The sequence below is a fragment of the Hippichthys cyanospilos genome, chromosome 4 (genome assembly GCF_059441005.1).
Source record: "Hippichthys cyanospilos isolate Australia breed blue-spotted pipefish chromosome 4, RoL_Hcya_1.0, whole genome shotgun sequence".
NCBI classification, from domain to species: Eukaryota; Metazoa; Chordata; class Actinopteri; order Syngnathiformes; family Syngnathidae; genus Hippichthys; species Hippichthys cyanospilos.
Window position 1 is genome coordinate 21,239,891 of NC_142372.1, and position 16,645 is coordinate 21,256,535.

At 37.2% G+C, this 16,645-nt stretch overlaps 1 protein-coding gene across 1 annotated transcript in view; it reads right to left on the bottom strand.

Annotated features, from left to right (window-relative positions):
* Nucleotides 1-10,783, bottom strand: part of map2k5 (mitogen-activated protein kinase kinase 5) — a 47,674-nt gene extending 36,891 nt beyond the window's left edge. Inside the window, exons 1-5 of the mRNA XM_088412353.1 lie at nt 10,385-10,783; nt 10,245-10,293; nt 8,769-8,836; nt 2,716-2,785; nt 1,383-1,423 (exon numbers count right to left, since the gene is read on the bottom strand). Of these exons, the coding sequence (XP_088268479.1) occupies nt 1,383-1,423; nt 2,716-2,785; nt 8,769-8,836; nt 10,245-10,293; nt 10,385-10,510 (354 nt within the window). The 5' untranslated portion in view covers nt 10,511-10,783. The remainder of the gene's footprint in view (nt 1-1,382; nt 1,424-2,715; nt 2,786-8,768; nt 8,837-10,244; nt 10,294-10,384) is intronic.
* Nucleotides 10,784-16,645: the final 5,862 nt, after the last annotated feature.

Consider the following 16,645-nt stretch of genomic DNA (forward strand, 5'->3'; position numbering starts at 1 on the left):
AAAGGTCAAATGTCAGATGTTTATCTTAATCCCTTGATAAATGTGTTTACAGCATTTTAAATGTACAGTTGTAAAATTAGCCTAAATCGGGGGGTCCCTTTTGGAAATTGAGAGCTAATAAATGTGAAGGACAACAAAGAACAAAATTGCTCAAAAGAACTCATACGGTACTATCAATAATATTTATGATAATTCAATGATCATATTAATATTATAATTTGTATTATTATTATTTTCTAATAATAGGAAACAGACATATGAATAGGTTTTAAATAAATGTGTTCATAAAAAAAAAACACATTTATTTAAAATGATTACTTTTACAACATCCCTGTAAAAATGTAGGTTATGATGAGTGACCGGGATATTTTAGAGGTATAAATAATGGAGGGGTGGATCCCTAACACAAATAGTTAGTCTTTTATCACCGCTTCCTTTATTTTAAGCTATAAGAACCCAATCAAGAAGTAAAATTCACTTTCACTCAAAGCTCAGTCAGTGTTTGTGTAATTGTGCATTCAAATACAAAAAGTAAAAATTAAAATAGATTATTAAAAATTAACACATCCATAACTGACAAAAGAATGAAGAACAATAAATTTGGGGGATTGGAAATGTCATGCTTCAATGGGGAGGTTGTTCTCACCTTTTCAGTCGTATCCATGTTTACTCCAAAGACATGAAAGAATAGACAATAGACTACTAGGGGAATACCGAAAATGAATCTTTTAATTGAGGTCAAAAGGCAGGTGTGTTGGGTCCACTAAAGCGGAGGAATTTTCTCTTTAATTAGTGCCCAGGAAGACCTAATTTAAACAGCACACACAACTCTACTAAGTCAATTATTTTATATTAACATGAGAGAGAAAAGGTGAAAGATTACCAAAGGTTTTGGGGAAAACATCACTTTGTCATAACTGACTCTTGAACCTTCAGACTTTATTAGCGGGAGTCAAAGCGCCACAGGGAATTTAATACACAAAGCCTGCAGTAGCCGTTGTATTTGAGGATGAGGGTGTGTGTGTGTGTGTGTGTGTGTGTGTGTGGGGGGGGGGGGGGGGGGGGGGGGGGGGGGGCTTATTCTAATGAAGGTCTATGATATTGATTATTTTGATTGAGAACATGTGCCAACAGTAAGCCAGGTGCAAATAACATTTAAAAGCAACATGTGCTCAACGTGAAATTGTTGAAGGGGAAGAGATCCTCCGCAAAAGTCACTTGCTCCCTCCATGCAAAAAAAAATAAACATGGGTGAGACAGAAGAAGAGCCTTGACTGAAATTGACATTTCAATAAGTGGAACACTGTGTTACCAATCCATTCATTTCAAGACTTCCTCCCCATTTTGTGTAAGGCAGCTGAAACAATTATTGAGATGGGTACCTTCAGGCCATGTATGTTCCGGATCCCCGGAGTCTTGCCGGCTGAAACAGTAATTGACTAGATTGAAGAACACATAGCTGGGCCATTTACAAATGCATCAGTTCAGTTTTGTAAAGGAAAAAAAATGAAATGAAATGAGGTTTACTTTGAAATTAGCTAAAGAAAAGAAAGTGATTGAGCTGCAGGCCACTTGAGACTGCTGTGAGTTTGTGGGAAGAAAAACGGTTAGAGGCATTGAAATGTACAAGATAGGAGTGCGAAAAATATGTATTTTAAAGCGCTGAGAGACACAATACAATTCTTTGTCACGAAGCCTGAGGGGTTTGCTTAGATGTGTGAGCAAACAACATGTGGATGCTTTGGAAAGCCATTCCTTCGGCAAATATGATGGAAAACATGGGCAGGCTTTGTCTAAACTTAGTACATTAAATTTTCATGGAAGCATTGTACGGTAATCCCCTACTATATAAATGTTGACTAAATCACTGTGCAACAATATTACAGGATTAACATATCTAATTTTACTCTTGTAAAAATTCTCAATCAACCCAATTAGAAGTTTAAAGCAAGCATTTTCCTGCCATGAGAACAATCTCTCGAGGTCCCTTTTACCAGTATGCAAGCGTGCCCTGACCAATGACTGTTAGAACCACAGTTTTTTGAATCGTGTATTTCAGTTGTAATTGTGCTCACAATCTGATTAAAAGGCGTGCTTTAATATGTGCTCAATGCGTGTAGAGATAGAGTTTTAAGACTTATATCAGTAAAACTAAAGACCTAACATGGTCTCTTTCTGTATTATGGACTTTGACCTCTTTTGGGTGGGTACAATGGAAAATGGTAAATAGACTTTTACTTATATAGCGCTTTGAGTACCTCTCAGGTACTCAAAGCGCTTGACACTAACTAGTCATTTACCTACTGATGACGTAGCTTTGGGAGCAACTGGGGGTTCAGTGTCTTGCTCAAGGACACTTAGACATGGTCTTGATGGTCGGGGGATCGAACCCACGGCCTTTCGGCAGGGAGACGACCGCTCTACCACCGAGCTATGCCACCCCCTCGAGTAAGTATACTCTCAGGAGTGAAAAGGAATCGCTTGATATTTTATAAATTGAGCACCTTAATGTTTTCAAGAGGCTGCATTGTTACTTTCCACCGCTTCCATCATTTGCTTAGTTTTGATCACTGTTCAAGAGATCTGACCTAATTTTAAGTAGAGTCCAACAAGCAGTCAGATCTACAGTTTTAGAAGGTGTCCTCCAGCTAACACATTAATCATAAATGATCTTCTGCAAATTTGCATTCATGATTAATTGCAATCTCTCCATACCTCGTGGAAATATCTGAAGAGGCTCTGGAAGCTGTCCATTCAAGCGTTGTTCATTCATTGTACTGCAGTACTAAAGTTGAAAATAAAAGTCACAATTACAAACTTTATCTTTCACAAATACTATCCAGAAGTCTGCTAGAATGGAATATAATCCAATTACAACAATATAAAACGGGTACAATGTAAAAATGCTCAATCGCCATCCAATGAGTTTCCAAAATGAGAGCATGCTGTGTTAAAATCTGTTGCCGATGAGGACCGATGCCCCGTGGGCTTGTTGTGAAAGAGTGTATTATTACCCTTTTCTCCTCCAGGTCAACAGCTCACCAAATACTCATATCCTACAGGACTAACACGTGTAGACACACTCGGGAGCCGCTCAGAGACTTGCCAAGCCAATGCAGCAATTGATGTTTCAGTTAACCAAACCATCTGTTAAAGTGATAGTGTAGGTTTTTGTGAGTGTGTCTGCACGTGTGTGTGTGCGTGTGTGTTCTTTCTGGAGGAGGCTTCAAATCAACAACAATTAACACTGTGACCTTGGTGGGGTTACAGTCGCAAAAATTTACAAATTGGTGTAGGTTTTATATACACGTGTTAATTGTATCCTTTCATTTACACTCAGACATGAACCATCAAGTCATTACACAGCTATGTAAATGCACTCTCTCATCGTGGGGGAGGGACGTCGGGATGGAGGACGATAGGCGCAGCTTGGATAGAAATGGATCAGAATGGCTACCCAAGTGGCACAGCTGTTATTAAAAGGCCTATTTATCACTGTCACATCCCTCTGCGCTTCTAGCTCTACGCTGTTGCCCTCCAGCATTCTCAGTCGTCCACTTCTGAACAATGGCAATAATACGAAAAAAAAAACAAAAAAAACATGTTGTACGTGTTGGGAGGGCAGTCTTCACGTACCTTTAATTTTCCGCTCAGCTGGCTTATTGATTAAGGAGGCAATTACCACCAAATCTGTGCAAGGTGTGTTATTAAAAGACATTCTCCATTGTTGGCCAATAACTAAACTGTGTCCAATCCCAAATACAATCGCTCAGCCTAAAGGGACAAGAGCAGGGGAGAGGGTCTCATCATCATTAGCAGACTGAGGGGCGATGGGAGCAAGAATGGTGGAATTAGAGCCATTACCTCCAGGGGGAGCTGATTGAGGAACAGATGAGGTCACATGTTTTTTTAGCACCTGACAGAGGCCAGTCTTTAACTTTGAACAGGGGCATCTGTCTTTCAAGGTGTCCAATAATGATTAGGGATGCCTGCAAGACTAGTGGGTCTCACAGGAGCATGTAGCAATCAGTGTTTCCACTGATGGGGATACTTTCTACAAGAAATGTCCTCCGCAGCCCGAAGTTAATTAACCACTGAATTTGAGTATTAATTTTGGTCTCCAATAAGGGCAATATTTTTTTGTCAGGGCAAAAATAAATAAAAACAGAATAATGCCCCAAAAAAGATGAAATGGTATAAATGTGCAAGCATACAAACAAACGGGTTATTTACTAAACTTGTGTTTGGCCATAAAAACAGCTGACTGCAATCAGATGAAATGTATTTTTTAAGCAAACAGCTCCTGCATGGCAAAGCTCCAAAATGCAATGTTAAATTATAGATGAAAAACATTACACTTGAATAAGACATGATCAGAATTCATGTAGTGTGCATTTGATTTTCCAGGTGGTCAGCAGCTTTTTACAAACATGGCCGTCCCAGTGGGACAAGAAAACCATTACAGAGCTGCTGTATTTATTTGCTTAATATTTATTCTACAAATAACTTAAATGTTGGGGATCAAGCAATGTTGAGATAGCGAATGTAAGCAGTGAGTATAACATTATACACTACAGAATTAGACATTATAAATCTTGTAACTTTTGTCGGCAGTAATGTCAATAAACACCAGTGAGTCTGTTCAACTGCACAATTGCAGTTGTTGCCATTACACGGCCATGCTTTCACCATGATGTGGTGTGTTATACTTTTCCTATTACAGTATTCTCAAAAAAGTTTAACTCTGATTTCATACATTTGTCTTGATTATGTTGTTGGGGTTCCTTTTTGGGGGAAGGGTAATGTTCTGCAGAGTGGCCAAGTGTGGTCCAAAAGAAAAAAGCGGAACCTTACATTAATCACCTGATCTCCAGTAACAAGACTTTGCTTTTCAGGTCAAAATACAAAAAGCAGTTCGGTACACAAAGTATGAGCGTATTTACCGTATATATAAAATAAATAACCCTCTCTCAGAATGGTGGTTATTTACAATGAGAAATTTGAAAGCACCTTCAATTTTTTAATTTAAAAAAGTCCAAACAAGATGTTCAAGTTCATGATTACGCATTTGAACACTTGTTAAAAATGAGAACTGCTCTTCAACTCATTTCAACAACTTGATTTACAGAGCACTTTAAACAGCCAAAGCAGAACCTAAGTGCTGAGCATAAATTAAAAAACTGCAATTAAAACATCCATCCGTTTTCTGTACTTATCCTCACATATAAAACAATTACTGGATAATTGAAAACATTAAAGCAAGGGCAAAGTCTCATGCTTAGTTGAAAGCCAAGTCATAAAACAGGTTATTAATTCAAACCGGTTATTAATTTAAGTTTTGAAAATAGGAAGTGAGGGGTTCATTATAGTCCAGTGTAGTCAGGAGATTACCACAAGGTCCCATTGTTAGATGCTCATTGTAATAAAATTTGAGTACAACATACAACATATTGATTTACTTTTTCATAATCAGCCTGCGATTACTACACTCCACTATGGTGAAAAATGCGGCCTGAAGACATCATTGCAGGACAGACATGGACCAGAAAACCAGAAATTGTGCCTGTGGGTCCCACAGAATTCTGAGTTGATGGGGGGTAAAAGACATCTACAGATGAACGCAGACTTGGATCAGCCTGGGGGAGCGCTTCTTAATGAGGCAAATCTTTAAGTACTGAATAATAAATAATCAAAAATCGACAGCCATTTATCTATCAGTACGTTCTCCTTTTAAGAGAGGGACCCATCACACATCATTACACTTATAGTCCATGTCATGAACACTAAATATTATGCGTACGTTGTGTTTGTGTGTGTGCCTGTGTAGTGGGATCAGAGCATACAGAATGGAAAAATACATTGTAAATAAATTGTAAATTACCAATGCAATGTTCGGACACACATTTTCAAGTGAACAAAAAAAAAAAAAACAGTAATATACTGTAGATTTTACCGAATAGGTCATCTTCATACAGCCAACTTATAAAGTAGGGATGGGTGATGATATCGATATACTGTATTGATATATTGCAATACAAAGTGACGCAATACGTGTATTGGAATACGACGTTCGCGTTCCAATATACTGTACTGTATCAGGTTTCGGCTTTATATTTGTAATATTTCATTTTTTTTAAATCAATCCGCTTCAGAGTGGCTTTTCTATCATGATTTTTGTCATAATATGACTCGTGTTTTACATGTAAATCATTCCAAGTTCTTCAAAAACATTAAATGTTACAAGTATCTTCCGAGTGAAGTGACGTTCCAACGCAAAAGTGGCAGCAGATGAGGGCAAATAGCAGAAAAATAAAACTTTACAGTACGAAAATAGCATTTCCTTAGTTTCTGCTGTTGTAGTCATATTCCATCTCACCCGCATAGTGTTCAGGTTGTCCAATCCCCGACTCCTACTCCTCCTCAAGCAGCCATATTAACGAGCATTAGAATCTCATGTTGCGTTTAATTCAAATGGGAATTTTGAGATTGAGCACCAAAACACAATATGATGAAGTTATTTGCAGAAGTTGATTTTTATTTTTATTGTGCAAGGGGATTTTTTTTTTTTTTTTTTTTTTTTTTACAAAAAAGGGCTTCTACAGTTTAAAGTGCATTCTTGTTGAGTGTAAACAGAGAAGACAAAAGCTGATTCAAGTGCCAAATTAGCACCTTTTGGGACTTCTCTGAAGTTTCAAAAACCATAACAAGTGAGTCTAATTCCCACGATAAAGCAGACACCTTATGTGGAATTATTTTCCACATTGTTCTCAATAAAGGTGATCCAACGGAAGGCAATCATGGTGAAATTTGAGTCGAAAATTTCTCAAGTCATGTGACTCTATTTTCTTGCCCAGTGTAAGTCTGGCATGTTGTGTCGTTTAAAGTTTGTTTGGGTGTGCTCAACTAAGTTTGGGGATTTTTAAAGACCCATGCAACATAGTGTAGCACACTTTGCATAGAGCTTTTCGCGCCATTGTGGGTGTGAGCACCGCCTACTTGATTCGCAGTCAATCAAATCAGCTTATCTTATTTCTTTTAAAAAACATTGGTGAGAGGAGAGGAACGCTGAGTGTTCTTGAGTTGACGCAAGCAGAAGCTGATTTGCCCGAGTACTGCGGTAGGTCAAAGCATGCATAGTATGTTTATAATAGTAAAATATAATATTAAAACACAGAAATTCTGGGGATGAGACGATATGCGAGATGTGTTCTCGTGAGATCAAACCCCACAAGATGTCTCGTGCTGGCATGCCACGATATTAATTTCCTTTTCACTTTTTTTGTGGAGAGTACAGGTTATTGCGCCAGAAGTGTAATTGAGGGCATTGAGTTTGATGTATAGGCGTGAGTGCTACACTCTCGTACAGTAGGTAGCGGTATGCACCTAAATGTTGTTTGCAAGCCAGCATTAATTGAAAAAGAGAAAGAAGAAATGCATGACGCTTCGATTACTTTTATATCATCTGTGTGGCAACATTTTGTTTTATAATTGAGGAAAATGCTTTTGCATTTGCCTCTGGACCCATCAAGAGTGAGAGCTACCAAAAGAACACAGGATTTTGGTATGTACATTGCGCTCGATATGAAGCCATTTTTTTATGGTGGGAGGCAGTGGATTTCGGCGGCAAATTCACAGTCTTGAGCTGTGGTTTGCGATACCGTCAAGATGTCACTTTAGTCGCACAGTAGCCTGCAGCGGGAGCCTCCTCTCGACTAAAACTTGACTAATACTCTTTGGTCCTTGCAGCCAATGACTTGGTACAGCTGTAGTAAATGCAGCTAACGAAAGTGGCTAAAATGTTTATACCACTTTCACTGAGCGTTTTATGCGACATCAGTTTACAGTGCACGTCTTTTCCAGAGCAGGTGATATAGGTACTGCCCAAAGAGCACAGTTGGACACTTACTATGTGGACATGTTTGTACTTTCTAAAAAAAAACAAATAAACAAAAAAACAAAAAAACATGACCATTAAAGTTGAGACAAATGATAGTTTGCTGAAACATGGCTGGTTGGTTGTTGTGCCCAGAAGTAAAATCACTATTGTAGTTACTATTTGCATTCATGTTTATTTGTTTGGTGTTTAAAAATGTATTTGTATTTGGTTCATGTACAACTATTCTGAAAGATCTTAGCTGCATCATTTGTTATTGCAGCAGCATTTGGAAAAACTTTAGATTGTTAATTACAGCCTGCTCAATAAAAATAAATCATTTTGAAATTGGAAAATTTGAATTTGCAGTTATTTCTTTAATTTGAAAATGTATATGAAGTCATGCAAGGAAGAAATACAACATATTACCTGGTAATCAGCATATAAGTGGCAGCTAACAGGCAGGTGCCGAATGTTCCAATCTTTTTTCAGCAAGTTACCAGATGTTAGACCTATATTAAGATTTTTCATGCTAGTGATTCTGCAGAGCTAAATAATCCAAACGGTGGTTTTCAAGAGAGCAAGAATGCTTATTATGATTCCCTTTGACATTGGATATTGGCTCACTGTAGTGATGTGTGACCTAGTCAGGTGTCAAAACCACATTTTAATTCTTGTTATCTGTGTGAACCATCTGTGTATGAATGCAGTTCTATTTTTTTGTTTTAAGGATCCACAATACACTATAGTAGGCGTCTTTGTATTTATGCACATTTTTTTAAATGAAAACATCCAATATGTCATGGTCTTGTGCCACCATGATTTACAGTACATGAAAATGAATTAATTCCTGTATTTACAAGTACAGTATATGAAAATTATTTCCTGTACTTACATATGACAACATGGCTTTGAGCTCTTCGTCACTTCTCACAGTGATTCTGTCACCAACCTCATCTTCATCTAAAAGACATGTAGTTGCAAATGTTACACTTTAAAGACACTTATCCAGTTATAATGTAATATGATCAGTTGTAAACACCACAAACAAGCTGTAGCTGAACAAAAGCAATTAATGTGTCACTAAGTCCTTTATTATACATTATAAATTATAAATCATATGAAGGACACAATTCAACACAAAAAGATCCCAGCATGACAAAAATGTAATTTGTATTGAGCAGTGTTGGGAGTAATGCAGTACAAAAGTGAAGGTGGTGTTTGTTTTTTGTTTTGTTCCGACCAAATTCTACAAGTAGAGAAGGTCTGGGGCAAAATGTTTACTTGCTGATGTTAGGATAGTATCTACTACTGCAGAGATGAATGCGGCGGCGGCAGACAACATGTTGAATATGTACACGAGATGGACATATTAAATTACTTTCAGTTCATCAGAGATAAAGACAAGAAGAATATACAGTATTAGCTAGGTGCACTTTGTGCATGACACCAAAAGAGTTGTCCACTTTGCGAAATAGTACCAGTAATTTGATAAACTATTTACAGTAGAACTGTGCCATAGTAATGTTAAGTTATCCAAAAGAAAACAGGGTGAGGATTGGGAGTGGGGATAAAACAAAGTTCTCTCGCTGAGGAATGCCACTTCCACTTCAAGAGGTTAGGAGATTCATTGATAGATACGCTGCTGCTTTCCACAGTGGATCCACCAGCATTTAGAAACCTTGTCAGCAAGATCCCTTTTACAACTACCAATAATAAATAAATGCTAATTTTTACTGTAAAATTACTATTAATAATAGCCTATAAATTGTTGTGGTCAATGTGTGTCAAGATGAAGCTTACAAAAACTCAGGTTAAGCAGTACAATAACGATGATGTAGAATAGCTGCTCATGTTATCCATCTATTTTTGAAACGTCTGTCCCTAACCTAGTCGACTGAAGTTGAATTTAACATTGAAATTGTGGAATTCACCAACAGTTTTTTCTAAAGCATAAACAATGCATCACTATGCTGTGAAGCTAAGTAATAAAGAGATTAGAATACATAAAAACATTCGGTAGCTTGTCATATCTTAGGTTTACAATACAAACTAGATCAAACTATTTGTACTGTCTTTAGGCTTAAGCCAACCTTCCACTGGCTGTGTAATGAGTACATTTAGAATGGCAAATCCATATTTCCAGTTATGTTGGTGAGAGTAATATAAAAGTAATGCAAATGTAGTGTTATGCAATACATTTCCAATCCAGCAATATTATGATGTACCTAATTACTTTGAATTAAGAAAAATAAATAATGTATTACAGTTTCAAAGTAACTTGCCCAACACTGGTATTGAGGGGTTACATGACAGAAAGCTCTCTGTGCTGAGTACTCATCAACACCGGTAACGTTTCAAATATACTTACATTCAAATGCAGTGACGGTGGCTTCAGGCATAACATCCCTGATAGCGACCTACAATAAAAGATAAGACAAATTCCGGATGAAACGATCAAATTGTTGGGGTAAAGGGCTCGTTTTAGCAACAGTATGTAGCACGACGTACGAGCAAGTCACTGAAGTTTAGCAATGATGGACAGTCGACAGAAGAATCCATGTCCCCTATTGGAGTTTTTATTCGGATAACAATTCCCTCGGCGTCCATTATGAAGATGCTACTACAGTAGACCATTAATAGGGGGACGTGAAAAAAAAGCTTAATAACAACACCGAGCTAATTTCCTGCAGCGGAATGCTAACACACGCTAGCGTCCTGTTCAGTCCACATATGCATGAAGGGATGCGCACACATAAAGGACAATAACAACAACTGTGTGAGAATCACAATCATGTCATATTTACATTACATGGCGAGAGAACGCCGAAAATTGGAACGGTAAAGGTTAAGCGTGATATACTATGGACGTTTAGACAGGAATATGAGTAACTGAAAGGAAAACACAAGTTTTCCGGTAGTAGCACCGAGTCAGCATCCGTTCTCATCCTTTCAAACTAAACTATACAGACGCGAAACAAAGTGTTTCTCGTTCGATCAAACAACTCCACTGTACAGTAGTTTCATTTCAGCCACAAACCCACTAAAACCACTAATATTTTATACTTGCAAAGACAGGGGGAAGTTGTTGTTAGCACATCTGCCGTATATTTCTTGACTTTCTCTGTTCAAATCTCAACTAGTTCATATATATATATATATATATATATATATATATATATATATATATATATATATATATATATATATATATATGTTAAACCATCTGTTAGTCTATTTAGTAGGAAGGTGGCAGAAATATTAATCACTGCGTCATTGTGGCAGGGAGAACCAATAAGGAAAAGCCACTTTTAATGCTTACACAATCACCAAATCTGTAATGGTCAAACTCCATTCGTTAGCAGCAGAGTGAAATATTGCACCTACATTCACGGCCGTGTGGCTTTCAAGCGTCAGACAAGTTTGCAAAACACTACAAGGCTGCTTTCAACGAGGACTGCTTTCAATAAGGATGGCGGTGGTTGAATTTTCTCCATTGTTTTTTGTGCATCCTGCTGGCAGGTTTGACTTCCAGAACGGTAATGTCATGGCACAGCGCACCTCGAATAGTACAGAAGCTGACAGCAAGGGGATGGATACCTTATTATCTTTAAGATAGATTTGGGTACATATTAAATCGATTTAAATCGTATCGCAATAAATGAGAATCTCGACTCTTAAATGAATCAATTTTTTTGGCACATCCCTATTATCGATCCAAAGACTAAACACAATTGGACCCAGGATGGAACCCTGTGGAATACTTTCGACAGAAATTTGCAAGTAGTTTATTATGAGCTTTAACATATTGAGATATGATAAGATAGATCCATCCCAAGCAGAAATTCACTTCAAATATGATGGAATTTTATGAGTAAGTATACCTAATTCATTTGCAAACAAAGTGCACATGCAGACACGCACACACACGCACACACACGCACACACACACCTACTCACACACACTACCACTAAGACAAAAACTATAAAAGGGTTTGATGAATTAACTGTAGATTAGAGCAGAGAAAGATAGAAATACTGTACTGTGTGTATTTTAGGACGCAAGAGCTTTTAATTGAAGTAAACTTAGTAAACCTTAATTTTGTTAAGGTTTACAAAGTTTGTATAATTGATGGGCGCTACGCACTTTTTGATACAACATGATGATTTGCTGTAAGGGCTACCAAGTGTCTAGAGACCCCAGTTTGAAAATCTGTGGTTTAACTACAGTAGCTCACTTGCATGTAGCATTAGCTAATCTTGAGTGGACTTTTGGTGTCAGGTTCAGCAAGCAATATGACCCAGTCGCATCTATTGGAATTGATTGCTGGAGCGGCATCAGTTTTCATTGCCAAGGTGCTTTTGAGCAAGGCTTGTTCCCCTGCGCAGGGAGCATCACTGTCGACTTGGCTGATCTCCATTATTGCATTTGTACATGTGTTATTCATCTGGACTATGTGTAAAATTTTATCTTTACAAACATTTCTCTTGAGGGACCATCTCTATGATTGACTTCGGCAACCCGCCATTTACCTTTTGAACTCCGTGGAAACCTAAATAGGATAAGTTTACAGAACAATAATGGATTGAAAGATTAATGACGGTGCGCTTCATCTACTCCAAATTGATACATGTATGAGCTTTGTACTAAAATGAATCATATGAGATTTTACAATGACCCACCATGAGCTGACATTAACATCATTTCTCCTTGCCAACTTTCAGTCTTTTGATCTCCATCTAATGCCCAAATTATTGCATGTCTAATGGTGGCATGGGTCAGAATAGGTAGACTGCTAAATAACGCCCTCACAAGCAGTGGCCTCTGATGAACAGCAAAGGATCTATTTGGCCTATTTGTCAAACATGCTCTCCCTGGGCTTGACGTTAGGTCCTTCTGCTTTTAAGGGCAAGCGGGATGGAGCTCAGTCAGCAATCTACATTATCAGAAATCAAACTCCTGACTACGCTTGGACCAGAAAGTGGAAGAGGAAGGCCAGCATTCATTGTCTGGTAATTAAAAGCCATTTTATCCGACCTCCTCACTTGGCTGTTACTTCTTTTCTTCGTATTGACAATCTGCTTAGCACAAACAGAGCCCAGTTTGACTCTAAATATATGAGGCACACTTTATTTAACTGGAACTCATAGGAGGAAACTAGACAAGAAGGAAACAAGGAGTATTGTGTGCGATGCTTGTTTATAATTGCATGCACTTCCTTTTCTTGTTGATGTGATAATTATTTCATTAGTCGTCTGCATTTGTCGGATTGTTTTGTCCACCAATTAGAGAGCCAAAGTCAGCACTGCCTGCTGTCTTCTCTCAGTGTAATGCTGATCTAGGAGATCTTGAAACACTATTCATCTTCGGCCTTTAAGCACTGATTACTCTTCCAGTTATTGACAGCAACATCAATTGGTTGTGTCCCTCAACATAAATATTAATTATTTAAAGTCAACATGCACATGCGTGCTTGCGATTACTTACCTCAGCGGCAGCACAAGTGAGGAAATCACAGACTCAAAGGAGCCGCTGTGAATTCAACAAAACTAACTCTCTCGTCCAAACTCTGTGTTCCACATGTGGACCCTCCTAAAATGGAGATGCGTCTCTTCAGCCTTGAAGCCTGAAGCCTGTTGTTTATTGACGTTGTTTGAGCAGCGACTCAGATCGATACCATCTCCCCTCAGATGGGCCTTCAACACGAACATTCTAAATTGAGGTCAGGGTATGTAGAGGGTTATGGCACGCCGTCAGCCATGAATCGCTGCGTTGGCTGCCATCATCCGTTACACCTTCCTGTAAAGTTCATCTCAAAGTTGACATGTGATGAACAGGGGTGGTTTTAATGATTTGAAGGCGCTGTGCAAAGACCACTTTCAGATGCTTCTCCTTTTCACTTCATGTAATCAAAGTCACAAAAAGAGGCACCAAATAGGAAGTCAACATAAAGAGCATGTAAGCCAGTTGAAAAACAATAAATAGAACAGAATGACAATCTATTGTGAAAAAGAACCGAAACATTTATTCACCATTTTCAGATCAAAACAGGCCAGGCACGGGTGTATCACTGAAAATGGTTAAAAAAATCCCAATAAACATACACGAGTGTTTAAAGGATTGGAATGTGTGAGTTCTTTTCAGCTGAGAGAAGTATGCTTTAGCTGCTCTTACTCGTGTTTGAGATTCACCTCTTAGGCCCCCTTTATGGCTACGTGTTCCCTCTGTTGTTTCTAATAAAGAGGAAATATTGGTGCCTTCCTGACCTGCTCATAGGGGCCATAGCAAGATTTATGGGCTGTGTCCTTTTCCATATAGGCTGCTTTGGAACTGTGTCTAACATAAATAACAACACCACAGCTCCAATGACTCTATTTTTTTTCCACTAAAGTGACTTTAGTGAATGCTGAATGTGTTGTTTTTGTTTTTTCTCCACACAAGATACAATGACTGGAACAAATTGGTTGAAGCTATGGAAAGCATCAGATTGTATGGAGAGTCATGGTGTATAACTTATTTGAAATGTTATGCAAAAACTTGCAACACAATATGGCATTTAGCGGAGGTATAGAAATCGAAGAACACCACAAAGAAGTCTAAGATTGTTGAGGAGTTGATCATTTGTTTACTGAGTGTTAAAAAAAGACATCGTTTTGTAAGCTGATCTCTGAGCAAATCCTGATTCAATTTTTTTCTCGTTTTGACAGCATATTTTTAAACAGGTCAAGATTCGAGCTTTAATGTTTAATATTGTACCATGTTTCAGGCACATTAAACATTTGTGAAATCGCCTATGAAATCCATATAATTTTGAATTTTTTCATTCAAATTTGGAGGAAATAATCTTAAATTGTTCATTATTAATCTTCTTTGTTTCAACAACCTTGACTATGTAATTTTTGTGATTTTTCCATCCCCGATTATATCGTTTTATGAAACACCCTGTATATTGGATAACAATTAACTTAAAACAAAGTTACAAATGTTTTATGTACAATTTATTCATCAACAATCCAATTCAAGAACAAAAACTCCAATTTATGTGTGTGTGTGTGTGTGTGTGTGTGTGTGTGTGTGTGTGTGTGTGTGTGTGTGTGTGTGTGTGTGTGCGGGGGGTATTATATCGTAGGCTTAATAGGAAAAGAAAATGTTATGCAATGTTTAAACTTTTACCAATAATTAAGCAGTTACCTAGGGCTCACTACAAAATAAAATAATTGATTTCTTGTGGATATCAAACACAACAAAACAAAATAGGGTGTGCACACTCCAAATAAAGGTATAATATTTAAAAGCCGTTAAAAAATTATAGATTTGAAAGAAACATAACAAATTTTAAAAAATTGCAAAAAGAGCAGATAAGAAGATTTTCAGAAACATGATTTTGAAAATATTTTGGTAGGCTCTAATAGAGAAATTGGAAAATAACATAGTTTTTAACTTGTATTTAAAAGCATATACCCTTCATTGATATGTTTTAAAACTTTATTCAGTCATTTTATTCACAGTGATAATACATAAATCGGTATAGAAAACTGCTCTTTAAGGGTGCGTTTGGGGGACTGTATTATACACGGATGTGTGTTATTCACAGCATTTTAAGGTAACCTTAATAATACTCACATTCTTTCGCTCTCAACAATAAGAACAGAACAAAACAAACATTTAAATGTTGACAAAACAAATAGTTACAGTACTTGAGTACATACGGATAATTGAGACGCAATAGTGTGAGTTTACGGTGAATGTGCAGTAAATGCACATCATGGGTGCAGCTTCCATTTCCATGCACGGTGTCAGGTGGCCTGTTTGTTAGCTGAAATATTCATTGAACACATCAACGGAAAGTCTGGCTGCTTTTACAGCAGACAACTGCATGTCAATAATTGATAGGGAATAAGGAACAGGTAATACTATGGAGGTGGTGTGCCAGTCTTTCAGCTGCAGTAAGTGATGCTTTTGACCTTTGGTCAGTGAACCTTTTTCAATTTTGGTAGTGAATTAAGCTTGACTTCAATAAAGTGATAAATGAAATGAAAAGTGCATTTGTGAATGGTTATATTGTCGCACATTTAAAAGCTATTCAAAATGTGACTGCAATGTCCGTGGCCCTTTGTTGATTCATTTTAAATGAGCATGTAAAAAGAAGTCAATTATTTTGTATTCGTTACTTTATTCGGTAGGGGAGATTCTAACTGGCATAAACATCACTGTAATAAATATCTTTTAATGAAAGATAATAACTGTCATTTATTTGGAAATTCATCGAAATGGCCTCGATGACCTTTGTGGGAGGGAATTGCTATATAATCAGGATCAATAATATTTTATGTTTTTCCAATAAACATGAGGAGACATATCGTTTAAACTGTATTTATGTATTTATTTATTCATGTCTTTATTGTTAGTATTTCTGTTTTCTGATGCTGATATTTCCTGTTAGCAGAAAATACCTGGATTCCGGAGGCATTGTCAAACTTGAATTATTATTACTTTCAATTTTACCTGCACTCACTGGTATTGATCTCGTGTGTGGTCAACATGCACAATCAATATGAGAGTTGTGTAAAAAGTGTACTAAATAATATACTTCAGAATAATCCACTACAGTATTAATTAAAACTGTTATATCTCATTTAGAACGGTTGTCTACTGCTATCTGTAATAATTTCATGTGATACAATATTGGATGTATTATAAAATGTATATTTTTGTCCAGAGCTTCTAGACAGTATATTTAAATAAAATTACACTTTTACATATCCTAAACA